Source organism: Salminus brasiliensis, chromosome 15 (genome assembly GCF_030463535.1).
Source record: "Salminus brasiliensis chromosome 15, fSalBra1.hap2, whole genome shotgun sequence".
Classification (NCBI taxonomy): Eukaryota; Metazoa; Chordata; class Actinopteri; order Characiformes; family Bryconidae; genus Salminus; species Salminus brasiliensis.
In genome coordinates, this window is record NC_132892.1 from 21,323,266 (window position 1) to 21,350,098 (window position 26,833).

A 26,833-nucleotide genomic window follows, 5' to 3' on the forward strand; every position below is an offset into this window, starting at 1 on the left:
ACAAGAAAAGCATACTGACGTCAAATAGTGTGATTGCGCTCTAATGAGGTCCATGAGGGTCAACTATTTTGTTCCTAACAAGTCTTTCATGTTAACCTCCCTTTCTCCTGCCGGTAAATAAAAAGCCTGAAAAAAAAAAAGCTTGATTAGGAACGTTTCATTGGCTACCAGCTGCAAATTATTCTGTTTGTATTCTTCTTATACTTTTATATAGTAGATTCTTTTACAGGAAGAAACACCTTCCTAAGTTCCAATAGAAGTCAAACGATTTTGTTCCTAATGACTTTGGAGCATTTCTTTTGGTATATTTGTTATGACCGTTGTTTACATTTTGTTAAAATTACATTGTCAAAAAAGGAGGGTAAAATCATAAAAATTGTGGGTACAAGGCAGGGTGGGTGTTTATTTTACTTTGTTAAGGGATTATAATAATAATTTCTTCATTTAAAGAGTCAAGCAAAAAGATTTGTGTAACTTAGAATTATTTATATAGAATTAAATTATTTCAGATTTGAATTTGTATTTAAAAAAAAACTGCTCTCCTGTAAATTTATTAATTATTATTATAAAACAAATTCACAATGTACTACTAATAAAGCAGTGCTAAATATTGTTACATGTCTGTGATGAACCTTAGAGGGCAGTGTTTGACTTGTATGTCTGGTGGCCTTTCCTGAAATGTGGAAATTCTCTAAAAATTAAACTGAAAGTAACTGGTCGTGTGTGCTGTTTTTCAAAGCACATCACTGCTAACCACATCCTCTTTTGTTTTCTTTTTTTAAGAGCTCAACTCGAAAATGAGAAGAAGAAGCGAGAGCACGCAGAAAAAGAGAAGGAAAGAATAGAACGTGAAAAGGATGAGCTGATTGAGCGGCTGAGACAGATTGAAGAGCAAACAATAAAGGCACAGAAAGGTACAAAAGCCTCGAGTTAAAACCTGTGCATCGACGTGATGCACATTTTCTATTTGTTTTTAAACCCGGTTATTTGAGTCCTTTAATTAGATGGCTTTATTGGTTCTGGCCATTCAGTGGTATTACTGTATGAGGGTCTCATTAAGGCAAATAAACACAGCATTCATAATTCACAATTTACACTATTTAATGCTTTGTGGATAATAAAAAAGATAAATCCCTGTACTGAGTAAGTTTACATTATGCTACTGTAGTCTGAAGGGGATATAGTCTTTTAGTATAGCCTAAAAAAGATAGACCTTAAACCTTGTATATTCATTTGATTGTGAGATACAGTGCTCATGAAATACTTTCTCACACAAACCGTTGAGGCGCACACAATGTGGGACTAAAATTAAATTTCTCACCTCTCATAGGGCTGGCTTCTGAGGAAGGTAAACTTTAAGAGACTTAGAAACACTTCTTTAAAGCCCTCCCCTCCTTTTTGTTTATTTTTGTTTGTTTAATTTTTTTTATCTGGGGCGCTTCCCTTGCTCATATCGTAAAACGGGCCCCCCTGTATGCAGTCCCATGTGCTCCAGTAGCATGCTGTGAATCCATATCCATTCTCCTTTGTACATCTCCGCTGTGGTTGATCCGTATATTAAAGTTGCCAGTGGATGGCATTTTTAAGCTGGTGTTTGATATGTCTCATTGTCAGTCAGTGGTGTTTGGCATGGTTAGCTCGCTCTCCTCAAGTGTACAATTACCTGTGCTGTTGACCTTGGAATATATTGACTTGTGGATTTTGATTTGCGCAGCGACCTCAGTGGCTGAGTTTGGATCACTGGAGATAAAGAAATTGAACTATATTGACATGGTTTGGTCAGTTGAGGCTAAGTACACTGGAATGTGTGCCTCTCACTCTGTGTTTCTGTGTGTGTGTATGTGAGCAGAGCTGGAGGAGCAGACGCGTCGGGCTCTGGAGCTGGATCAGGAGAGGAAGAGAGCGAAGGAGGAGGCAGAACGGCTGGAGAGAGAGAAACAGTCTGCTGAGGAGGCCAAAGCAGCACTGGCTAAACAGGCAGCCGACCAGATGAAGAACCAAGAGCAACTGGTATGTGCGCTCACAACAATGCTGCGTTTTTTTGGGGAAAGGAAAGTGTCGCTTCTGGAGAAATCTAAATTAAGAGTTTTAAGCGTTTCTGTCGAAGCTACTCTAAAATCAGCATGCCAGAAACTGCACTATGTAACTGGTAAAGTGGGCAGGACAACACTCGTATTATATTACTCAACCACCTCAGTCCACATCTTTCTTTCACTTTTAGAGTCTGTCCTGTATCTCTCTGCTTGTCCAGAATGTCATAATTTTCACAGATGAGTCAAAGTGCAAATAACACTTTCCAACTGTAAGAGGAGCCCAGGGGCAAGACATGCCAATTTTCACATAATGCTGCTTTAAAAAGGAAGAGTGTCAGAAATTCAGATTTAGACAAATAAAATAAAAGTTTAAAGATGCTACTACCTCTGTTTATAGTTTTTTATAGATAGCAGTATGACATGCAGTGTCAGAAACCACATAATCAGAGCAAGAGGAAGTAGCCTAGAGAGAAAGCAAGACTCAAAAAGGAAATCATCCTACTTATGTAGACGCCGGAAAGCAAAAGAAAAAAATCATAAAGCATGAAATGAAGAAACAATGAGTACAATAGAAGTGAACTTGCGAAGCACACTTCACAGAAGTGCTCAGATTTAACTACAGCAAATTAGGAGAAGTCTTATCAGGGCAATGAAGATTAGCTGTGTTTTACCATATAAATGAAATGAAAATATGAATATAAGCAAAACCTGATTAAGAGGCTAAGTGGAGTCAGGTTTTCTGGCTTGCCTGGAGGGTGAGTGGCAAGGTGAAGTCTGTTTGGAAGGCAGATAGCAGGGACACCCAGTCAGTGTTGCTTATACACTAGCATCAACCCATACAGGATAGTAAGCACACTGTGTTAAATTAAACCCAGAAAAGGCCACTTGAGTCTTGAAGGGTCCTACACCCCAATAAAAGGTTCCTAAAGGCAGTGCTCTCTATCTCTGTGAGGTGTATGTGATGTATATCCGCTTTTAGGTCTAACTGTTGGAATATAAACTTCATTCTCGGTGTTTGGCAGATGCTCTTAGCCAAAGCATCTAAAAGGGTAATCCTGTTACACAGGTAGTGTTAGGAGTCTTGGCAAAGTGCATTTGTTGGTATAGTGTACGGTCTGTTGTGTGAAGGGAAGTTACCCATTATGCCAGTGGTCTCCACCCCTGCTCCTGGAGACCTACCTTCCGGCAGACCTTGGATTCAATCTTAACTCACCCCACCTGATCCACCTAATTACTGTCTTCAGAAGTCTTTGATTGGCTGAATGTTAGATTTGGGTAAAACATGTAGTTCTGGAGGCTTGGAGACCACTGACCACTGCACTATGCTATGCCAGTCACTCATGTAAATGTCTATTGCATGTTAGCTATGTTATCCTCATAGTGCCATTGCAAAGCCAGTGACATGATGCAGGCACGTCTTAGAGGATGTACAGTCTTTGGTGTAAGGGGATGTCAAATCGACTGCTTTGTCGCCCTGCAGGCTGCAGAACTGGGGGAGTTCACCGCCAAAATCGCCCTGCTGGAGGAGGCCAAGAGGAAAAAGGAAGAGGAGGCCACGGAATGGCAGCACAAAGTAAAACGCCGCTCTCCAGAATCCACACATACAGTCCAACCTAGTTGTAAATCTGTCACAATAAATTAGCCTAATACACTCGACAAGCTTAGAGTTCTGTTCATTAGAATTAGATCCTCTAGGCCTGTCTTTCTGACATTAGAATTTTACTTCCTGCCAGTTCTTGGAATTACTAGGATTTCATCCGTATGACTGGAGTCCTGCTGTGTTTCCCAGGGTTTAACTTTGATTTGATACAGATTTGGTCATGCGATTAAAATCGGAGAAGAACAAGCAGTGGAGTGTAGTGGCAGTGGAGTGTGCCTACTTAAGCTGTCACTTCATATCTGACTCTCTGTGCTCAGTAAACCCTCTGGAGCAAATCAATATGAGGTCAAGCGTTGCAGTGTGTTGCATATCAGACTCATCTGTTGGCCCCACGTGCTAATGGACCCGAGCAGAACCATTTATTGCTCACCAGACGTTCTCCTGGGACGTCAGTGTGAAATGCATATCAACAAATACTGCTCAGATGACACTGAAAAGTTTCGCAAATGTCCTGCTTTCCAGTCTAGGAGCAGAGACCAATTACCCAGCCTGCACACCAACACACCATTCATAATGATATAATAATAATAATAATAATAAGCTTATACATCCCTATCTTCTTATGGGGATTAAGCTGTGATTATGTGGAGGTGTTGCATCCTCCCTCCTCCCACCTCCAGGGGGCCGTGCTTTAGCCTAGTGCAAGAGAATTAGCCCACATTCCAAACCCCTATATTGAAGGACATGTCCATTAGCATGTGGGGCTCTGGATATTTTTGTATGGGAGCAGGTTATTCTGGAGCAGGGTTGGAAACTATGGCAACCCATGGCAAACCCCACGGATTCAGATTTTTTTTCCTTTGTTGAACCCCTTATCATTTTTCTGGGGGCCTCTAACCGATCTACTTTGTTTGTGTAGTTTACTTCTGTAGGCCCTAATGCCATCAGTGTAGTGTTGTCTTCATGCATATGTCTTTTACACAGCACTCTTAATCGTGTAGATGTAGTGAGTGGATTTATTGTGTTGTTCATTAATGTGTCCATGAACCTCCCTCTCTTTATCTCTTTACCCCCAGGCTATTTCAGCCCAGGAAGATCTGGAGAAGACCAAAGACGAGCTGAAAACTGTGATGACTGCAGCAGTGCCAGCAAGTGGCTCGGCAGAGAACGAGCATGATGAGCATGATGAGAGCAGTGCCGAGGCCAGCGCAGAGTTATCCAACGATGGGGTGGCACACCAGCGCAGCGAGGAGGACCGTCTCACTGAAGCCCAAAAGAACGAACGTGTCAAGAAGCAGCTCCAGGTGAGTCTGCATGCACTCGTTTGATACCACTTGTATTTCTTTTGAATTTCTGATCGAAATGTTTTCTAGATTCTCAAGATTTCCTGATTAGATTTCTGTAATTTTCCAAGAGCTTAGAACAGTCGTGACCTGTGGGTCACAGCCCTCCAGTGGGCTGTGGCGGTGTTGCTAGGGGCCTGGTGGCCTTCAGCAAAACTTTGTTAAATCAATGTTTAACCCAATCTTAAATGAATTTTAAATATGGCTAATGGTTTTGTAGTGAAGATTATTTGCAATATAAATTAAACCAGCTGCTCCTATGAAACCAAAACAAATTTTATTGTGGTTTTTACAGTCTGGTAGAATTTTATAGGCCATTTTAATTACATTTACAGTCCCTTGGTCCATTATGGAGTTAAACAATCGGGTCAGTTACGTTTTCATGTCGACTGCAGAAACTTGTCTTCCTGGATAAGCATTGGCATTACACATATCTTTTATTTCTGTTGGAAACTAATACAGTAAAATGAATGAAATGCAGATATTTCATGTAGCAGACCAGCATCTGAAATTCTGATCAGGTGTTCAGTAAATCGCTTTGACATATCGCTTAAATATTATCGTTCAAATGTTGTTTCAAAGCAGGTTGTTTAATCACATCTTAAAACTATCTGTTCATGAATAAATTAATCTGATGTCTACTGTCTTAATGGGGCACTTTGCTTCTGTATGTTCAGATGATAGTCATGCAAGGCCCTACCTTAACAAAACAAATGATTAACATCCTTTAGTCCCAGACAGTCTTCCCATTTTTTATTTTTTTATTTATTTTTCCATACAAGAAATATTGTTGGTGCTAATAAAATGGGCTGATGTCAATTTTCCATTCTAATCAACCCTGCTATATCGATTTCCACGACAACCTAACACCCTTTCTCTGTGCACCTCCCAGGCCCTGAGCTCAGAGTTGGCCCAGGCCCGAGACGACACCAAGAAGACCCAGAACGACGTTCTGCATGCCGAGAACGTCAAGGCCGGCAGGGACAAGTACAAGACCCTCCGGCAGATCCGCCAGGGTAACACCAAGCAGAGAATCGACGAGTTTGAGTCCATGTGAGGACTCACCCTCCCACCCCTGGCCCACCTTTATCGCCCACTCTTAAAGCCGCAGCCCTGATGCCTTGGCGGCTGGCTTACAAGCACAGCGTTTGTTTTTTGTTTTGTTTTTTTGTTTGTTTGTTTATTTTACCTGCCTGTCCCTGACCTTTCCCCCTTGACTCCTGACCCCCAAAAAATCCACTCTTCAGAGAGGCTGGAGGGACATGGTTGCCACCCCACTCCCCTGATGCTTTGCCAAAGCTCTTGCCGTCTCCAGCCAGCCAATCAGGCTGTTTCTTGTGAAGCTCCTCCTACGCCCCTTACCTGAATCGTCCAATTAGGAGCAAGCAATGTATCATATCTTTATGAACTTATGAATTTATAATTTTTTTTTCTTTAAATGATAAGAGATACTAAAATGGAAAATGTCATTTTAGGAAAAAAGCTAAAAGGAAATTAAGGGGAGTGCTTTTATCAAAATGGCCATCAGTTCTTTTTTTGTTTTTTTTGTTTTCCTGTAGTTTGTCTCAATGCTGGTGTGCTTGTATGCTTCGTTCACACGTCTGGATGTCTTGATTTACAAAAGAGCTCAAAGTGTTTCTTTTTAAACTTCTCCCCCCTCTTTTCACTCCTCCACCATTTTATTAACACCTCGCTTTTAATTTCTGTTCATTTGGTGGCTGTTGTAAGTCCAGGCTTAGAGGGCAGGTTCTACACAGGCAAATTTGCAGATCAACCCCATCACACCCCCCACACACACCTCCCTCCATGCACACGCAGAACCCTTCTTCATGGCAAAGCCCCACAAAACTGAGCCCGAAACGCGGTACCCACAAATTGGGACGACTCTCGTAAAACAGAAAATGAATGTAAACAAAGTTACCAAAACAAAAGGATCACCAAAGGGAAGCTATCAGCCGCCTTGGCTCAAACGTTGGTACTGTCGAGTCGCACTTGGAGAAAGGTTACAGAGAAGTTCTTTGTGAGCACAAGTTGGACGTTTCACTGATGACTATATAATGAGTTGATATAAGCTTCGGATCTGAGCTGACCGCACGTTAAGAGGCCCTGTGACGTTATGAGTACTGAATTGGGATTGGCCGTCTGTCGGAGCTCGAGTGGATAAGGAGTTGGTTTGGAGGTTGAACAGCCTCAGTGTTTCATGTCCAGTCTCCATATCGATGGTTTTCCCTGCCCACCGGCTCACAAAGGCCTAGGGCTCGGCAGACAGGCCGACAGACAAAACTGCCCGACCGAATGAATGTAAGAAGCGTGTTGTGGACGACTTGAGTCTGTGCGTGCGTGCGTGCGTGCGTGCGTGCGTGCGTGTGTGTGTGTGTGCGTGCGTGTGCGTGTGTGTGTGTGCGCAGCTCTGTCTGTCCACCTTTCTGTCCGGCTTGTGTGTGTGTGTGTGTATGAATGTATGTGTACGGATGCTTTTGCATTGTTGAAAGCGTTTGAGAACCCACCTATGGCCTTTCTGACTGGGGAGCATATGAAAACATCAGTCCTGGTTTCAGGACGGCTCTCTACCTCATTACTGTAACCATGGCGACTGCCACATCAAACACTAGGTGTGCGGGATGCCCGTCTCTACGGAATTGACTGGGATGGGACAGGAGGGCGGGTAGATGAGCATTTGTTTGTGGAGTAGCGGCCTGCAGTCAGACAGCTGGGCTTCTTCTGTCGGTTCTGAATCCAGGCGCGATGTGCGGTCCAGTCCAGAAAGCCGGCAATTAGGTCGAGCAGGATGAATTGAGGGCTCAGTATTATTATTATTATTATTATATTTAGGTTCGGTCATTGAGTAGCTGCTGCTGCTTCTTCCTCACTCTGTTTCAGTCTGATGTTATAGATCTGTATACCTACGATACCAAAGCTGTCCTGTCATTGGGTTGGTTATTAAGAGCGCCGACGTGCTTTTGTTTCTCCGGGCAGTGAAGAGGGAGTAGCGCTCCCTATAGCAGTCGCAGGTGGAGGAAAAGAAGCAGGTTTGAAGCGTTTCTTTGAGCAACAGCGCTTGACGGGTGTAGCAAACTCATATCCCCGATCGAAACGGACGTTAAGCAGTTTGTCTTGATGTTTGTGGAGTTTTTTTTCTTTTGTGTAAAAGACAGTATTGTGTGTGTGTGTGTGTGTGTGTGTGTGTGTGTGAGAAGTTCAGATCCGGTCCCAGCACTGCAACAGAAAGGGTGGTACACTTGTTGGGGAAAAGGGGAAAGTTTTTCTTTTCCCCTCTTATTTTTTTTTTCTTCACGTGGATTAAAATTCACTCTAAAGATCTTCTGTTTTCCTCTTCATCCTTCTTTCTGTTAGTCTCAAGGTGATGAAGAACAACAAAAAGCAGACAGTCAGGGAAATGTTAGAGGGCCGTCTGTCCGCTCCATGGCTACTGCAATGTACTTTTGACAACCATGTTTTCGTAAAGGTACTTCATAAAGTTCTTTTTTACATTCATAAAAGTCCTTCAGCATATCTGGTGCATATATATAAAATATTAGTCCCATATTGTGCAGAGGAAGCAGGCCAATCAAGTTGTTCCTTTTTTTTCCTCCTCATTCAACCATTGAAAAAAATCTTTGATACTTGGGAAAACCCTGGACTTTTATTTTGTATTTTGCGATGTGTTTGTTTGTTTTCCGCTGATTTTATGCTAGCAAAGGCCGTCAGTGGGGGTTTAGATCTGACCTTTAAAAGCCAGTGTGTCCGAAGGGTCAGTAGCACTTGTTTGGTTTGGTGGTTAGGACACTAAGGAGCTTAGCCCAAGCCCCTACTGTTCAGTTTCTTCTCTAGGCAGGTGTCCAGAAAGACGGGATGTATCGCCATAGCAAGAGAAATACTGTGCTTCCAAAATGTGTTGGTTGTATTTTCCTTATTTTATTTTCTTTTGGTTTGTTTTTGTTGTTGGAAACTTTTGAATTCGCTTTACGAATTTGAACCACCAGCGTTAGAATGCTAGACTTTACTAAAGGGGAGAGAGGATCGCTACCTTAAATCAACAATGGTAAAAAAAAAAGTTGTTGCTTGAGTTATTATTGTTCCTTTTTTAAGTAGCTAAGTTAATTTTGATGTTTAATATGTTTAATGGGTTGATTTTGGCCTGCTAGCGTTGGAGTGACGGGAAAAAACATCCAGAGCAAAACTGCTGCTGCTGCTGCTTCTGGAACCAGCTGTCATGTTTGCTGTTTTTTTGTTTTGTTTTTTCCCCCCATTTTGTTTCGATAGCTTTCTGTTACATAGAAATAACACAGTGAAGCTTTACCCATGACTACATATGTTGGTTCAAAAATAAAGATGAAATATGTATATCCTGCATGCGCTACTGCTTATTTTATTATACTGAGGTTGAGCTAACGTGTCCTTTAACTTTACTTTAACGTCTCTTCGAAAGACACCTCTAAGCTTCGATGCTACTAAACACAAAAGTCTGGAAGTCTGCGTTTAGTGTGGGTTTAGAAGGTTACTACACACACATTCACATTAGTTATAAGGTTATACCTTAGTATACAATTGGGACGCGGCCCAGGGCCCCCGTCTGTCGCAGGGCTCCACACCCACAACCATGTTTACACTTGGAGGGGGTGATGTATTAAAACCAGGTCACCCACCCAGTGTTTTTAAAGATAGGAGGAAACCTCCAATTCATCAGACACCAGAGTAAGGATTAAACCCACAACCTCCTGGACAGACCCCTGGATCCCTTTGAAAATCTTAAACTCGCTGTTAGCGAGCAACACAAGAAGTCGAGCACTTTGCTCTGGAAGGCCGGTGTTTGAGCTTTTCCTCAGAACCGTAGAGTCCTCCTTTATTGAACCAGCACTTGTGTGAGCTACTTCCTAAAGCTGGGATTTACAGCAAGGGTGCACTTTGGAAGGTTATGGAAATCCCATAGCTAATGCTAATACTTTCCCAATGGTTCAGATTATTTTGGATAAATATTTTTTAATTATTTTATGTTCACAAAGCACCTGCACTTCAGAGATATAAGCAGCATGGCTGACCTGAGTGGAGGAAGCTCTCCTGGGGCTTTTATATTCAAAATAATCAGCTCTCTGTTCAGGTTTAAGATCTCCAATTTCATGGAAGAAAAGAGGGGTGTGGAGACCCGAGTGGTCCAGCGGGATGAGGCGCTGTGGCTATAAGCAGAGGATCGCCAGTTCAAATCCCAGTCATGCTGCCAGCCATTGGCAGCCGGGGGGCCTCGAACAGAGCACAATTGGCCAGGCTCTGACCAGAGGTCTCTCGTCAAGATAGATGATACCTTCCATTCCTATTTATGCCATGTAGCCAATGTGCACCATCAGAGTCAGCCACACCGCATAATATATAAATACACCAAATGGACAAAAGTATCAGGACACCTGCTCATTCATTGTTGTTTTTTTTTCCCTGAAATCAAGTGTATTAAAAAAGAGCATGTCCTGCTTCTGCTGGAGTAACTGTCTGTACTGCCCAGGGATGACTTTCTACTACTGTGAGGATTTGATTGCATTCAACAAGTGAGGTCAAGATGTTGGCTGATCACCACCCCACTTCACCCCCAACTCCTCAGCTCATCCCATGGTACTGGATGGAGCACCATCCATCATTTGAGAACACAGTTCCACTGCTCCACAGCTCAATCCCACACCCTCGAGTTAAACAGCCTCCTACAAAATAACCAAGGGTTGCATGTAGATGCAGGTGCGTAAAGACCACTTGTAGCAGTCGAGAGGACGAGACTTGTCTAAACAGTGGTGTTTAAAGCTCAACAACTCATGAGGACATGTAGAGGGGAAAACAGGATGTATGGTCATCTAATCCTAAAGTCAACCTTTAATTAAAAAAGTTGAATCTCAAGGAAAAAAAAGGAAGCGATTTCTCAATTTTTAATTTCAACCATAAGATTTGGTGACATCTTTGTATTTTTTTTTTTATTTCAATAAAAATACACATTTGGAAACTCCAGGATATGCAGCAACAATCACTTGTGTAACCTCATGTTTTGTTGACATGTTATTGATGCAAAACTATTCCTCTTCCACAACAAATTTCTCTGCTTTAAAAACAACAAAAAAAAAAAAGTAAAATAATCTCAAAAAGACTATCTGCTCTGACCATCAAATGCACTATCATTGGGTCTTTCGAATTCTACCGTTAACTAGTTCACTGCTTACTTTGGTCCTTAAGCATAAAGCCTACAAATACCATGAATCAAGAAACGTGACCAAAAAGTCCCAAAAAACAAGTCTGTGGAAATGAATTCAGCAGTAGTTGGTCTGCAAGCGTCATTCCTTAGATCGAGATACGTGTTGCGAAAGCGGGTTTGGATAGTTAGCCTATGTACAGTTTTCATCACAACACTGTGAGGCAGTTTAACAAGGCAAGCTGAAACACTTCTAAAGGAGAGAAGGCGCAACACCAACACGGCAACGTCACTCACGGCAAGTCCGTCAAAAGGTTTGGACACAGTACGTCACAATGAGAAACAGCTTGCTTTTATATATATATTTATATTTATATATATATATATATATATATATGTATGTGTGTGTGTGTGTGTGTGTGTGTGTGTGTGTGTGTGTGTGTGTGTGTGTGTGTGTGTGAAAACCGGCACCACTTTACACAGGGGGGTCCTTAAAGAGTGTATTTGCACAAAAAAACTGTACATTTACTTCGCCACATGTAACGGCATTATGCCGGTCAGGTTTCTGCAAATACGTCGGTATTAAGGACGTCCCGCAATAAAGCCGGCCCCTGAAAACTCGTAAGCTGAACATGGTTCAGATTATTCAGATGTGTCTTAAGCACAATGCCATGTAGAGGCATTTACTCTATACCCACGCCACTGCCAACGATGGCACATGGTGCCACCTGGCTAGAGGGAAGGCTCTTCTTTTTTTCTTCTTCTTCTTCTTAAAATAAAAGGTGCTCCTAACAAACATATTTCAGGCAGCATTTTACCCCCATACTGTTTCATCGTGTAGCCTTTCCCGGACCCTAAGCCTCCAGTCCTCCACAAATGCATCAGATCTCTCAGTCAAAATTGCTCATGAATATGTCATACAACAGGTCTATTGATCACTTTTCTATGGTCAAATTGTAAACTGTGTTTCTTGGTTTCCCAAAATCTTCGTAGCGCTGCAACCAGGCGTAAGGTCTGTCAAGCGACGCTGCAAAAACAAACGTTACCATATAATTACGCTACACAATATTTTGTTTGTTTGGGTTTTTTTTTTTTTGGAAAACAGCCCAGGATAGTACCAATAGAGTACAAATTCATCCAAAATGTAAACCCTAACAATTTAGCAAACCTCTAAGACTCCTCAAAGAACCAGATTTAAAATTCTAGGTATAGACCATAAATAACTTTTGCTTCCAAAGAAAAATAAATAAATAAAATACTTCAAATATCTCCGCTGTCCTAATACCCTCCTTCCTTTTAAAAGATGCATTTCATGCTCTTCTTCGGCCACAAAAAGAAACACTCGAACCCTCGTTTCCCCCTCGAAGTAATGATAAAATGTTGCCGAAAATATCTCTTAAATTACACAAGTACTACCTATTGTACATAACTGTGTGTGAATATATTTTTTTTCTTTCCCATAGATTATATGTATATAAACGTCTCTGATTTTAAGTTAAAAAAAGATACAATTTGTATCAACGAGGACAGGTATTCTCTGGCTACCACGGGTCACGTCTGGAACGGAAACAGATTTCCAAAGACCTGGATGGGGAGATCCGAAAGAACATACGGTTTCGCCAAGGGCGTTTCGCCCCAGTCGGCTACAGGACGAGGATAAAATGAACGTAGCATGCGTCCCCGTACGTGAAGCCAGAGACGTCCCTTACTAAAACTAAGGTACACAGAGCCGGCGGCAACTGTCTCAACTACACTACACCTGTGACTACAGTCGGACCATGCCTGAGTTTTCCCGGAAGTGCCGTCAGCCTAAGAACCCTGCACTCAGCAGCAGCAGGGCGGTCGCTGAAGGCAGTCTTTTCATAAAATACATTCCTTTTGGGAAACTCCGCCGTTGAATCGAAACACTGACAATACAATGTAAAATTGATAAGGAAATTTTCCACCCAAGTACCCCATACACACCGACAAGCACATGACCACACATCCACACACATCTTCGTAACCAAACAAAACAGCAGAAGCTTAACAAAACAAAAAAGAAATAATAATAATAATAATAATAATAATAATAATAATAATAATTTAAACACAGCTACTCTAGTCAAATAATACTTGCTACTCATGCGTCTTCCCAAAGAACCAATCCTTCATGATTCAAATAGAAATTGGTCGAGGGGAAAGCCATTTTTAGGGACGCAAAAAAAAAGAAAAACCTTTTCAAGTGAGAGTAGGCATTACGTCACAAAGACGATGAAAGGCCAGAGAAATGTGGGACTGTGTCCAGAGGACAGGAAAACAAAAGATATGAGTGTTTTAGAAGGAATTTTGAAGAAGACTTGCCAAGGCAGCAAGCTGATATTCCTTGCCACTGGAAAAGCAGACAGGGTCCTGCCCTTTGCTTGCACTAGATGTGGTGGTTTCCTTCGTTCAGATATGTTAGGTCACCCCAGTTTCTGCTGTCCGTTACAAATAATCTGGCCTTCCATCAGTTCTTGCCTGATTGCCATAAGTTACCAAACCGAATTTGATAAACAGCAATGGGGGGGAAAAGTGCCCTGTGAATCAATACATGCTCACCTGAACATAACTATCAACATAAAGCAAAACCTTGCAGAAAATACATAGATCAAAATAAATAATTACACACACACACACGCACGCATTCACACCTCAGGTAGACAATTTGCTACTACAGCGGTTCTGGTTCCACCGCTGGATAAAATTTGCAACCTCAACAGAGTCAAACGAGGAGCCCAACTACGAGATGGCTTGTCCTCACTACGGCTGCGTTCACAGGTTTCCATCAGAACTTTGGGGAACCTCTAAACGGAAGCACTGCATAACTTAACGTGGCCCGGACGTTCCCCGTATGGACACCTCTATATTCCTTGGAAAATACGAGTCTGTTGAGCATGATCCATCCATTAGAGTTTAGTAGCCCGTCTGACTCTTTTCAGCCAAGATAGCGGCTGCTAACTGTTGGGCATCCGTCACGTGCGGGTACCGCCCCATGACCAGCTGCACCAGCTCGGTGGGGAAGATGTTGCACAGGTTTACAAACACCTTCTCACGCACTTCCTGGTAGCGGCTGACAGCAGGCGGCTCCTGGTGCTGCTGGTGGGGCGGGGGATGTGGACTATGAGATGGGTGAGGAGGAGGAGGAGGATGGGAAAGGGCGGCGCGTCCCCAGGGTGCCCGCCATGTCTGCTCGCGATTCTCTGGAAGGCTCTGGAAGGTGAAGTGCTCATAGCAAGGCTGAGGGGATTGCCGGTAGTACGGATCCCAGCTGGTCATTCGCTCCTGGCCCAAGTAAGCCTTCCGGGGGGGTAGAGGTGAGTGGTCGTAGAGCCTGGAGTCGGACACGCTGTCCAGACGGGTGGACGCTAAGCCCCGGCCCAGAGGGGAGCTCTGAGCATGTGCCAGGGGAGGGTAGTCTCCGGGACAGCTTGATCTGGCAGCAACTGTTTGATGCGGGGCCATGTAGGACATTGAGTGCTTAAAGTGGGGTTCTGGCGGCTGGTCATCTTGCGCCAAGCTGTGCATCCGAGCTACACTGTGGTGGTGGTAACTGGGGTGAGCCGGAGGGGCTGGAGATAGCACACGGCCTTGGTGGTGGTGTGGGGGTGGAGGCAAGATGCCAGGCAACGGATACGGCCTGCGATGTTGGTATTGGTGGTGCTGCTGGTGGTGGAGATGATGGCACTTGAGCCCATCATCTATCAGCCCAGAGTCGGGCGAGCTCATGCAGGAGCGCTCACTGTGGGCCGCCGTGCCATATGAGTCGGAGCTGGCGCTGCCCTCACTGCTGCAATCCGACGCAACCGAGCTGATCCGTGGGTCCACATCTGGCAAGTGGAAGTGTCGCTCCGGGCTTCGCTGTGTAGACAGGCCGAGGCCCGAGTAGGCACGGACCATGGAGTAGTAACTGTGATCCGGAGACTCGCAGGTGGGATAGGAGTCCGTTTGTGGGAAAGCTGGTGCCACATGACTTTTGGAGGAAGGTGGGTGCTCTCTTGGGTCTTGCAGGTAACTGTGACAGGAAGGAGGCCCACCTGGCGCAGGGGGCAGAGTCACACTGTTCTTGTGGGGGTCTGCTTTGGTTTTGGAGCTCAGCTTGTCCTCCACGTCGCTGTAAGACAGGGTGCGGACGCTAGGATCTGACTGCCTCTTTGGGTGCGAACGCTTTCCCTCACCGGCTTTATCATTCCGGGATCCTCCAGGAACGCTGTGGCTCTTCACTAGGCCAGTTTCGGCCGTGTTTTTGACTGCAGAGGTCTTGGCGCTGGCACGGAGCTCATCGGCTACTGCACGCTGGGGTTGTGTGCCGCGCTCTGGATGGTAGAACTTACACTTGTGCCCGTAAGTGCACTTTTTTCCTAAAGAAGACAGATTTTCATAGTTAGGACATTCATCCACTGTAAACATAATGTGCATAAAAGGGTCCTTAAACTGATTATTAAATTAAAAAAATTAATTAAAAATATGAAACTTTCATTAATCAGACCTGAATACTGTCTCATAAGCTTTAGGGGACAGCTTGGAATGCTGTGGTTTAGTTCAAGGGACAAAGAACAAGGATTTACCATAAGGACAAGGCTGTTTCTTGTGTTCTGGGATGATGGGCCTTTTTCTTAGGAAGTTCTCTAGACTTGGGCCATGGCGACCCAAAGGATCATCAGGGGGCATGAACCTAAAGGACAGAGTTTTAATTAGATAACTATGTTTGCAACAACAAGCATCCTCAAAATGTCCAGGTAGCACTAGTGCAACCAGTAACAAATGGGCAAAAATGTCCACATGAGGAGCAAGGACTTACTTGTCATTGACAAACGAGTACATGAGTAGCCTTTCGTCAATGAACTTCTTCCATTCGGGCTTCTCCACAGCCAAGTCTCTGTAGTTGTCATTGGAGACAATGATGCCATCCGATTCATAAGCTAGCTTGACTATGAATCGGTCATCGTAGCACACCACTCTGCGGCCCTGGACTCGGCGGGATGGTGTGAAAACCAGAATCTTGTCTTTCTCCAGTCGCCTCAAAATCTCTTGATCTGAGGATTTAAAAAAAAAAAAAAACACTCTTTAAACTCTCACTGCAGGCTTAGAAAATGCAAACATTCTTAATATGTACGAAGTGCAGAGTGTTTGTAATATAAGCCATCTTCTTAATCAGAATATCGTCGCTGTCCGCTGTCCAGTCCAAAATGACAAACAATGGTTTTAATGCAAGTCAAATGTAACATAAGAGTTTATTTCACGTAATTTTAAAGTAAAGTTTTTATTGGTTAATTCATTCAGAACTAGTTACACAGTGTAAAGAACAGCTACAGGGTTCACACCATGGAGAAGACTGAAAACGGACAAATATGGAAGTACAAAGTTTTCATTGGTCAGCAGCGATATTGTATGCTGTATTTCAGGCTGGAGCACAAGTGCTCATGAGAAAGTGCAGTGAAGTGGACTTGCCTGTGATGAGCGCATCAGGACGGGACTGCTCTTTCCTCCAGGCAGGTACGAAAACTGTGATGTCTTTGTGACCGCGTTCAAGGAACCAGTCCACCGCAAGCTGAATGCCTTGGCAGGAGAACACCTCCTTGTTGCCGTGGCTGCAGGACGAGAGAGAGAGAGACAGAAACAGATAGGGGGGGAAAAGCGTGATTACCTGCTCAGTTCAAGGACGCAACAATGTCCAACGTAAACATCAACACAACAGACAGCTGAAAAGTCCTCCAGTGGACTGTGCCGAAGAGCAGAAGGGGAATATTGTTAAAATCTTTAGCAGCAAATATTTGAATTCTTTGTGAAAAACAAATATTGGCCAAATGTCAGAAGACTAACAGAGTCTACAATAATAGGACAAGTAGTTTTACATGTCAATCCTCGCATATTCTTCCACAGAAGACTACCAACTCCACCCTCACACGCTATGAAATGACAGGCTTAATGAATGCTTGAGTAATAATTCAACAAACCACCCTAAGATCAAATTGATACAGGGTAAATATTATATACACCCGGCTCTTATCAAGCATGCAGTAACCATCATAAAGAGGCTGGCATTGCACAAGCACTGAACTAGTGAAGTGGAGACACAGAAAGCTGGCTAAGCAGTATAAAGTAAAAATGCAGTTTCATTTTTCATTTTGTTCCTCTTTCCAGTAACTCCTCGTAGACAATAAAGACCTGTTTTACCATCACTGAATGAGAGTAGATTTACTGAAGGGCGCTAATTCATCTAGAGCTCTGCGATTTTAAATAGAAAATGTTAAACATACATATTTTATGAAGAAAGTATTGGGACACCTACAGGAGCTTTTATGACATCCCATTCTAAATCTATAGGCATTAATATGGGGTTGGTCTCCCTTTACAGCTCTAACAGCAGGTCTGAGACCCTGCAGTTATGGAGTCAGGAGAGCGTTAGTGACTTTTATGCTCTATGTGACACAGCTCTGTAACTTTACATGGTCTGACTCTTGGTGGCTGAGTTGATGTTGTTTTCTTAACACTTCTGCTTTGCAGTAATACCACTCACAGCTGATGGTGGAACATCTAGGAGGGAAGAAACTTGTTGCAACGGTGGCCTCCTACTACAGCGCTTCAGAACCACTCATTCTTTCACTAATGTGTGCAAAGGCAGACTGCATGGTTAGGGGCTTGATTTCATACATCTATGGCAATGGGACAGAGTGAAAGGACTGAATTCCATAAGGTGTGTCCCAATACTTTTGTCCAGATAGTGTGTATTTTTACTTGATTCTGACATTTCTGTAAAACTTGCAGATCATAAAAACAAACAGCTACTACAAATAGTAAATAAACAGAAACAAATGATTATTTTCACGAAATAAAATTTACCAAAACAACTTTTTCCATGTAAAACATTAAACAGAAGCCAACTGCTTGACCTTTGCTCTGTCCTACAAATTAAATGTAGCCTAGTTCTGTGGAGTGGTCCGTGCAGCTCTACCGCAGTCTGCAGAACCAACATTGTTCATTGAATCGTATCAAGTAACGAATGGAGATCCTGTGTACTAGGAGCAGGATTACAGGTAGAGTGTTGGGTGCTGTTAACCAAAGATACTAGGCTATTAAATATCACTGCATTTTAACAGGACAACTACTAAACCTCTACAGATAAACTTCATATTTCTGAGACCACAGCTGTCAGAAACAGGCGTCATCTTTACAGTCACTTTTCTTAGACTGAGGTAAATCATTCAGGAGTCACTACAGTAGCATATTAAGGGTTATTAGGACCAGTTTTAAGATAATTCCACATTCAAAATAGCATACAAGACTTCACAAGCCAATAGCATACCAATAGCAACCAGCTTCTGCAGCCATAAACTACAATATCAGAAGATAACAACTGAACTGATGCTTGTGGTGAAGGATTATATATTAGTTTAGACGTAAATAAGACCTCCCTTCTACTCACCACACTCTAACCTCAGCAACACCGTAAATCACAGTCAAGACGTATGGAGTTAGGATCATAGAGTTGTAACCCTGAATGCTAAAATCTGAATCTGAAGGTTATTAGTTTAAATCTCCCAGCATGTAAAATTGGATTTGGAACTGAAACTGAATTTTAGGGTTAATAGAAAAGCACTGTAATATCTGAAACATCAATTTCACAGTTGATAATGCAGAACTCAACAGACTTTTAGTGTTAATGGGAAAAGGTCTAGAATGGTCTTTGTCAACGCTCTCAAATAAGGAGTATCAGAGCAATCACACCAGAAAGCATCTAAATGCACAAAACCCAGGATTAACCATCATTTCTTCTCTGCAGACCAGTTTTGGTTTGTGCTAAAGGCGGGTCCCCGACAACTTTTTAGCTTATAGACTTATCAGGCACGTGATAAGTGATATACGCACCCCATGTACACAATGTTTCCACAAGGCCTCCCATAACAGATTGTTTTACAATATACAGAATAAAAAACTAAACACATTAAACCTTTGAGCCAGAAGACAACAAGGTTCAGAGAGTTTGTTGATCATCACGGTTGTACATAATGAAATCGCCCATGAATCACTTTCTGACCAAAGGAAACAAACTGGAAGTATAAATGCACACTAATTGTCTGAGACAAGTTCAGAGAACTCTGGAGTTGGCTCTGACCGCAGTTTTAGATACTTACTAAAACAACATCAGCATTTGATTAAAACCATATTCTTTAGTGGACAAGGACAGTATGATGCAATTTCATTGTTAACATGAAAACTGAGGTCACACATTCTTTACTTCATATGATCAATATTTAATGTAGTCTGATATTCTGACTAGTTTTATGTTTCATTACGAACAGAGCACCGGTTAACTAGATTTAGTGCAGTGCAGTATTTGAAACATTGTACTAAAACAAAGTGTTTTAAGCTCATTATAAACATCTGATGTGGTAAAGTTTATCATATGTTACAAATCATCATATTATGATCTTATAATTGTGTTATAGAACTTGGAAATCCAGATCCACACGCAATAATAGAAACCAGCTAAAAGCCGTTGCAGGGCAAAATAACCAGACAAACCTCTACAGAATCTCTAGATGTAAAGCCGAACTACAACTTGGTGTCGGTAACCAAGAACAACAGGAGTTTTTGGTATGTTGAACACTATAAAGTATGAGAGAATATGAAAATATGAATCATATGAATTGTTCATTTCTTTATTCTCACCTCATGGCTACGTTGCTTCCGTCCACAACTATGGGCCGCAGGTTATCCTTATCGTCTAAGAGTGCCTGAGATGGCGACTCAGACCGCCGGGAATCTGTGGAATCTGAAAAGCTGCATGCTGAAGATGATGAAGAACCAGAAGACGCTAAGGAAGAAGTAGTAGACATGGATGAGGTCTGGGTGCTACCGTCGCTCTCGGACTTGCTGCCGAGTTTCACCAGCTCCCCAAGAATGTCGTTGATCAGCGCATCTGGTCCGAGCTTGCTCAAGACCAGCCGGACCAAGTCCTCGGCATAGCCCAGCTTCAGAGCGAACTCCAGTTTGGTCTGATACTCCCTGAGTGTGTCGACAGGGCCAGGCTCATCTGGCGTCGCGTCGGGAGGCCCCGGCGAATCCAGATCCAGACATGGTGATCGGCAGAGTGGCGGGTGGACAGCTCGAGCTGATCCGTCACTCAGGGCATCTCTAGGCGAGAGGCTGCAACCCCGCTCCACCTCGTTATCAGACCCTGCGCTCTCCTCTGAATCACCCTGGGAGGAGGAAGCGGGCCTTCTGGGGCATGGGGTTGAATCCTCGCCAGCATCTGACGAACCCCTGTCCATCCTGGGACCGGCATCGGCACCGACCTGCCGGTCTACGGCCTTCACGTGGAGGTAGTCCAGATCCAGCCCCAGGTCGAGGATGTGGCCTGTTCCATCGTCCAGATGGTCCTTCAGGCCCATGAAGCTGTCACAGACATTCAGCGCCGTGCTGCCGATGACCCCTGCTGACCTCTGCCCCGTCTGCTACTCACCCCTCAGACTGCTGTGGTCATGTGAACCTGGATTAGAAAGGGGACAAAAGGACTGGTCACAAAGGAGAACAGTAGAGATTATAGAGGGGTGTTATAAACACTCTTCCTGGAGGTTGATCACACTACTTCCATTAATCCACGTCTTCAGGAGCTTCGTTAAGTAAGTCTTCAGTTATTGTTAGTGATGAAATTAAGAACAGAGACCGGAGTCTACCAAATAAGGACTGCGCAGACGTTTCCAGGTGAATTTCAGCACAAAGACACCTTTATTTAAGTCTTCAAAATTGAATTTAAAAGACAGTCAAGCCTCTTATTTGCATTACCTCCAACGTCCAGCAGTCTCTCTTAGACTATACAGCAAAACGGCTTAATGAATAGAATGCAAAAGTCACACAGTCTTAGAATGCAAAGCCACACAGACCTTTTCAGTTCAGTCACTTGCCTCAGGCTGAACCCCGTACCACCGCACCTAATTACAGCCTAAAGGAATCAGTTCCCCTTTTATCCCGCTTCTTATAACATATGTTGTCCTTCGTTATAATTTTAGTCTTAAAGTCAGGAGAAGGTTCCTGACCTCATCGCGATCATTATCGGCATCTAAAGCAACTCTGATCCTGTCCCTTTGAGGGGTTCCCCTGTGAAACACACTTGATTCAGTTCATCTATGAATCACCAATTGTAGTCGATGTATTAGAGAAGGAAGACTATGCTCTACTGCGGCTTGCAGAACCTGAGCCGGGTACTCTTGTTTTAAAGAGTGGTTTGGGTTTCAGGAGATGCCCAAAACGGAAGTGATAAGGATACATGGGCAGCAACTGTAGGCTGTCAGCTTTTGGCACTGTGCACTGGACAGCCTGGTCTGCTACCATCTAGGTCTTTCTGCTACACAGCCATCCATATTTACATGCATGGTATTTTTTATACCGTTTGAAAATCCTCACCAATGTCTAGTCACTGGTCCCTTGCTAAAGAGAGCAAAGCCAGTAGAACTTCAGCTCTACTTCTTCTTGATGGTGAGGAACAGGGTGGCACAAGGAAGTGAAGTCAACTGGTTTGGATATAAGCCAATTTTAATTGCTTCTCACATGCCTTCTGCTTTGTGATCACTGGGCTTCATGCAGAGAGCTTCGATTCCTTGAATCAATAGCAGCTGACTAGACAAGCCATGTGTGTGCATTTGCACATCGGTGTCAGCAATGGGGGCAAATGTGAAATACCACAAAAAAAAATGGGATTACACATAAACCCATTCTCTTCACTCATATTTTAATATCCCACCATGTCGCTCTTCACAGGGGTCATCATCTGGTAGACACTTCCCTTTGTCAGTGTTTCCCTGCATTAAGCCCACAACACCTCTGGAAGGCTCAATAGTGTGTTCTGGCGTCCCAGACCCACTCTCTGCGAAGCACACTTCACAGAACGCTCACTTAACCACCCTTTATAACTGTAGAACCACACTATGGCCTCCCTGGTTGCTAAGGCCTACCTAGCTCCACTGGCACTGCTAAATGCATTCATTAGAAGGAATGTCCAAAAACAATTGGTCATATAGTGTATTTTGTGTTGCCTAGCTCAAACAGGAAGATCTAAAACTGACATGACTATAAATGACGCCCTAATTAACCAAACTTCGCCCTTTGCTTTGATGGAACAAGGACAGGGAACCATGTGTGAGTACAGTCAAGCAATTATGGCAACTGTGACCGTAAATACAGCTTCAGTAGAAGGTAACGTTAATGGGAAGCCAGTGCACGGACATAGCTGACGGCAGCATATGTCACCGAGTTTTAATAAGGGGAGGGCACAAGGCAAACAAAGGGCTGCATGGCAAACATCCAACTGTTGCTAGGCTGCAGCTGCTTAAAGAACGTCCCTTCCAAGTGCCACAACAGAGACGGAATAATTTAGTCGAGTTCAACAAAAGAAGTGGAGGGACTAAAGGGGGGATGGGAAGGGGGAGGTGGTTCAAGTGTGTCTGACTTGTCGTACCATAACAAAAGACTTTGCCAGACCATTCTTCTGTTAGTACCCCACTGCATATGGGCAGATTACAAGCAAATAGGCTGGCAGCAAAAGGGACTAGCTTTTTGCCGGCACAGTACTCTGTTTAAGCAACAGATTAATCAACAAATGCACTATTTTTTCCTAGGAAGGAATATAGCTACTGTAGATATAGTAGAAATAGTAAAGTATTAGAACTAAAACCCCAACAAGCATCCTGTAATGTAAAGACAAGGACCTACCACAAAAGCCAGACAAAAGGTGGAACCATCACAGAATGCTCTGTCTAGGCCCACACACTTCCTCTTCCTTCAATGATGCAAAACAATAGGAAGTGAAACCATGTTAGTGACCAATCCAACAGAAAATGGCTGTACTCTTACAACACTGGAGGTGCCATGAACAGTAGTGTCGTCCTCTACAGAATGGGTCTGCATAGCGTCCACTACTACAAAATGGGCCTACAGTGTCCCCTTCTATAAAACGGGCCTACACAGTGTCCACTTCTAAAAAGAAAATGGGCCTACATAATGTCCACTTCTAAAAACGGTCTTAATCAGGGGTGGGCTATTCTGGTCCTGGAGGGCTGGATTTCAGCAGTTTTCTGCTTTTCCTGCTAAAGCACACCTGATTCAACTCACCTGTTAATTTCCAGGTTTAATAGGTCTGTAAAAGCAGGGAAATCAGCAAACTGTCCTGAACTCTGGCCCCAGTTGCCCACCCCTGGTCTGCATAGTGTCTATGTCTACAAAATGTACCATGCTCAGTGTTCACGTCTACAAAATAGGTCTACGTAGTGTCCACTTCTACAAAATTAGCCTACATTTTTCTGTTGTAAAGAGAAGTCCTACTTTTACTACGGTACAGTGTTGCAATCAAAATGTCTATTAAAATGTCCATTCTATTAATTTTTCTAGCAAAATACTGTCTATAATTCAACACTATGTAAAATGTAAACACTGGTCTCTCAGGAAAATCACTGTTTTGAGAAAAATGTCTAATACTAGTCATACGAGTCAAACTATGAGTCACTTTCACTTATCACCTTCATTTTTAAAAGCAAAAGTACTTTTGCAGCTCCCGTCACAGCTGTTTATAGTAATCCAACTAAACCTGCCTGAAGAAAGTAACTCAATTTGGTCAGCATTTTGATTTAAATGCAACTTTAAACCACTTAGATCAGTGAGTCAGCCTGTAGTGACAGACACACTACGCCAGTGGCTGCAGCGTCAATGGCACGGTGCCCCAAGTCTGTTGGTAGCGTCGGCCCTCTTTGATTTGTTGGCATTTTTCAAACTCTGCCAGTGAGGTGGCTAGGCCCAGCCGCGTGTCATTAACGAAGCGGTAATGAATATGTAACACATGTCGTTTGGCTGCGAGTGTGTGTGTGTGTGTGCGCGCGCGTGTGTCCCTGAAGGCCCCGGCAGTTATTGTGTGGGGAGGGTGGGTATGCTATGCTGTCTGCGCAGCTCCTGGCTGAGACAAAAGACAGGGCCGTCCCAGTGCGAGGGCCAAGGGGGGACGCGGCCAGCAGGGCAACAGATGTCTGCTGAGGCCACAGGGGAACAGCAACTGGTGTCCTCCTCCTGCTACTGCCGCCGCACTCTATACAGCGGCCTGCCGCATATGCCCTGCCGGCCCAGGGTCACGTGACATAAAGGGAAACCTCGTCTTAACCCTGGAGTGCAAACATCCCCCTCTGTAGCAACGGTAATGCAAGCTAAAGAAAGCCACCCCCCAATAACCTCCTCCTGGGCTTCATGCATGAGCTTCAACTCTCTCCAAACTACCAGCATCATCTATGTACAGTATGGTAACCCCTCAAACCACAGGTTCAACCACAGGGTCTTAACCACATACTGTTCAAAACTGAATATTGAAACACTGGCCCAAGCAATTCAACTGAACAAATCCCTTACAGTTAAAGAAATTGTCTTTAACTGTACTTTTCTCACAGCCTGAGCAGTGTTGTGAGCTGACGTCTCTATTCATGCTTTAAAAGGGAAAACAGTATATGAAAGTGCAAATGCTGGTATTTTAATTTATAATCTTTAATCATAAAACTAGGACTATAATAAGACTATGTTCCCTTTCCACTCTCTAACAACCAAGAGATGTCAGCCACGTCTTGGTAAGTCTTTTTTTTAACACAGTTTAGGAGAAATATGTAAGCTAAAGCAGCTCTTAAAAAAGGATATGCAAAGTGCATCATACCACCTGCTAGAAATGCAAACAGCAGCACGCATCACAGTCTGCCTGAAAATAACTGAAGAGCTCCACAAAGACAGAGCTAAAGAGGCCTGAAGTAGCACAAACGCCTAGCAATTTGAAATGCATACATTTTCCAACCATTTTAGCAAATAGTTGGATAACTTAATCTCTTAAACTCCCCCGGTGGTTCCTGGCATTAGGTTTCCCCACTGTTATAACTTAGGAACAAATCAGTCAGTTTGCATCGCTTTGCATGTAGTAGTAAGTAGTATAAGCGATATAAGAAGTTAAGCCTTAAACATTAAGGGTGAGACTAGTATCTGTGTTCCCTCTTTGATTCCTTGCCCTCGTACAGGAATATCTTTTTAAATAACAAATACTTCCTAGTAGTAAGTCTTGATATTTACAGGAATTAATCACACAGTGTTAAATGTACTCACCGCCAGTCAGGACAACGCGTCCAAGATATTACACAGCAAAAGTTCCTTGGAAAAGTGCTCTCAACAGCAAACAAATGTAACTTCGCTCAATCCAGCATCAGCAGATTGTCTTGTACGAAAGATTCCTGTGTGCGCTCCTACGCTCTCGAAAGTAAACCCAGAAACAGGAGAACCAATCCCAAGCTTGCAGGTTCCCAGGGGCCTTCCAACGGCCAGAAGAAGGGACTCTGCACCATAGATCTTTTTTCCACAGAAGGCGGTTTGAACAATGAGAGCTGCAGCAGATGGAGGTACAATGTCTACCATTCCCCCATTAGTGAGTCCCTGCCTGCTGACCAATGAGAGCCCGGCAAGCTCACAATGGAACACACGCGCACACACTCGAGCGCACACGAACACGGGGGAGTGTGCGGATAAGCCAGTGGCTGTCATTCCAAAAGGGTCTTCCCTCGCGCGGCCCATGAATCAACAAGGGGTGTGTGGCCCAACAATGGGGCCACACAAAAGGGGCCTTAGCAGGCAGCTGCAGCACGAGGCCTCAGCCATTAGGGAGCAGACCGGCAGTGGGAAACACCTGGCTAGTTGAGGGACTGCGGTGGCTCACCCCTTCTTTGTGTTGTGTTTTTTTTTTTTTGTGGACTGGAGGCTTTGAGGGGGGGCTGGTAGCTGGGTCGTGGCTGAACAATAGGGCAAATTATGTTAAAAGCGTGTTCCTTAAAAAGAGAGAGCTGGAAGAAAGGGAGAATGAGAGAGTGTGTGTGTGGTGGTGGGGGTGGCTGTTCAGAGAGGTCGAAGTGTGTGCATGGGGTGCTGCTGTTGGGGGGGGGGGGGGTATCTGAACAACTATGCGCAATAAGTGTGTTTCACTGGCTGTAGGAAAAAAAAAGAAAAGACATCTTCATTGTTGAGACACACTTCTACAAAAATGTAGAGGCCACTAAGGGAAGCTGCACGGCCCAGATGACTCAGCCATAATGTTCTCCTGCTTTTCCACAAGTCAGATGTTGGCTTCTCATATTTCCTCTTCTGAAATGTCACCTTACCTCTTCTCACACTGTAGGCAACTACCACAAGGTTTGCATTTGGGGCTAAAAGATTTGCATGCAGAGATTGTTCTGATAATGTGTCGGCTTGTCAGAACACGAGTCAGGATCCTGCGGAAAGTTAGATCAAAGCAGTCTGACTGTGAAAGTACAGAAAGTCTGGGCCAATGACAATATCAGATATTTTTGATATATCACATACATGTCTGTCCATGTTGATATCGGTATTGATTATATCTAAAAAAAAATCTATACATATATACACACATTAACATTCAAACTCAAAATATGTACATCGCCGTCAAAAAGCCAAATTACAGACTGTGTCATTTTAAGCCTGTTTTTAAGGCCGATTTGGTCGTAGCCAACTGAATTTCAGGTTCAGTCCGGATTCTTGCTGACATTTGTGCAGTGTGAGAGGGAAAGCGATGCCCGATTAACTGCCCAAACTAACTCAGAGTGAGCAGTCGGATGAGTGGATGGATTTCTGACATGACTAAAATTTTTGGAAC

The 26,833-nt window shown here is 43.6% G+C and overlaps 2 protein-coding genes across 3 annotated transcripts in view; one reads left to right on the forward strand and one right to left on the reverse strand.

Moving 5' to 3' along the window:
• Positions 1–9,320, forward strand: part of LOC140535419 (radixin) — a 54,347-nt gene extending 45,027 nt beyond the window's left edge. Inside the window, exons 11-16 of one of the 2 annotated variants that reach the window (XM_072656785.1) lie at positions 784–914; positions 1,331–1,348; positions 1,850–2,010; positions 3,514–3,606; positions 4,710–4,937; positions 5,869–9,320. In XM_072656785.1, coding sequence (XP_072512886.1) covers positions 784–914; positions 1,331–1,348; positions 1,850–2,010; positions 3,514–3,606; positions 4,710–4,937; positions 5,869–6,033 — 796 coding nt within the window. In that variant the 3' untranslated portion in view covers positions 6,034–9,320. The remainder of the gene's footprint in view (positions 1–783; positions 915–1,330; positions 1,349–1,849; positions 2,011–3,513; positions 3,607–4,709; positions 4,938–5,868) is intronic. The other variant, XM_072656786.1, reaches the window with a different exon arrangement.
• Positions 9,321–10,868: 1,548 nt separating this feature from the next.
• The window catches only part of LOC140535978 (probable ribonuclease ZC3H12C), a 29,248-nt gene continuing 13,283 nt past the window's right edge, over positions 10,869–26,833 (reverse strand). Inside the window, exons 2-6 of the mRNA XM_072657572.1 lie at positions 19,831–20,650; positions 16,609–16,748; positions 15,959–16,193; positions 15,726–15,832; positions 10,869–15,518 (exon numbers count right to left, since the gene is read on the reverse strand). Of these exons, the coding sequence (XP_072513673.1) occupies positions 14,074–15,518; positions 15,726–15,832; positions 15,959–16,193; positions 16,609–16,748; positions 19,831–20,552 (2,649 nt within the window). The 5' untranslated portion in view covers positions 20,553–20,650 and the 3' untranslated portion in view covers positions 10,869–14,073. The remainder of the gene's footprint in view (positions 15,519–15,725; positions 15,833–15,958; positions 16,194–16,608; positions 16,749–19,830; positions 20,651–26,833) is intronic.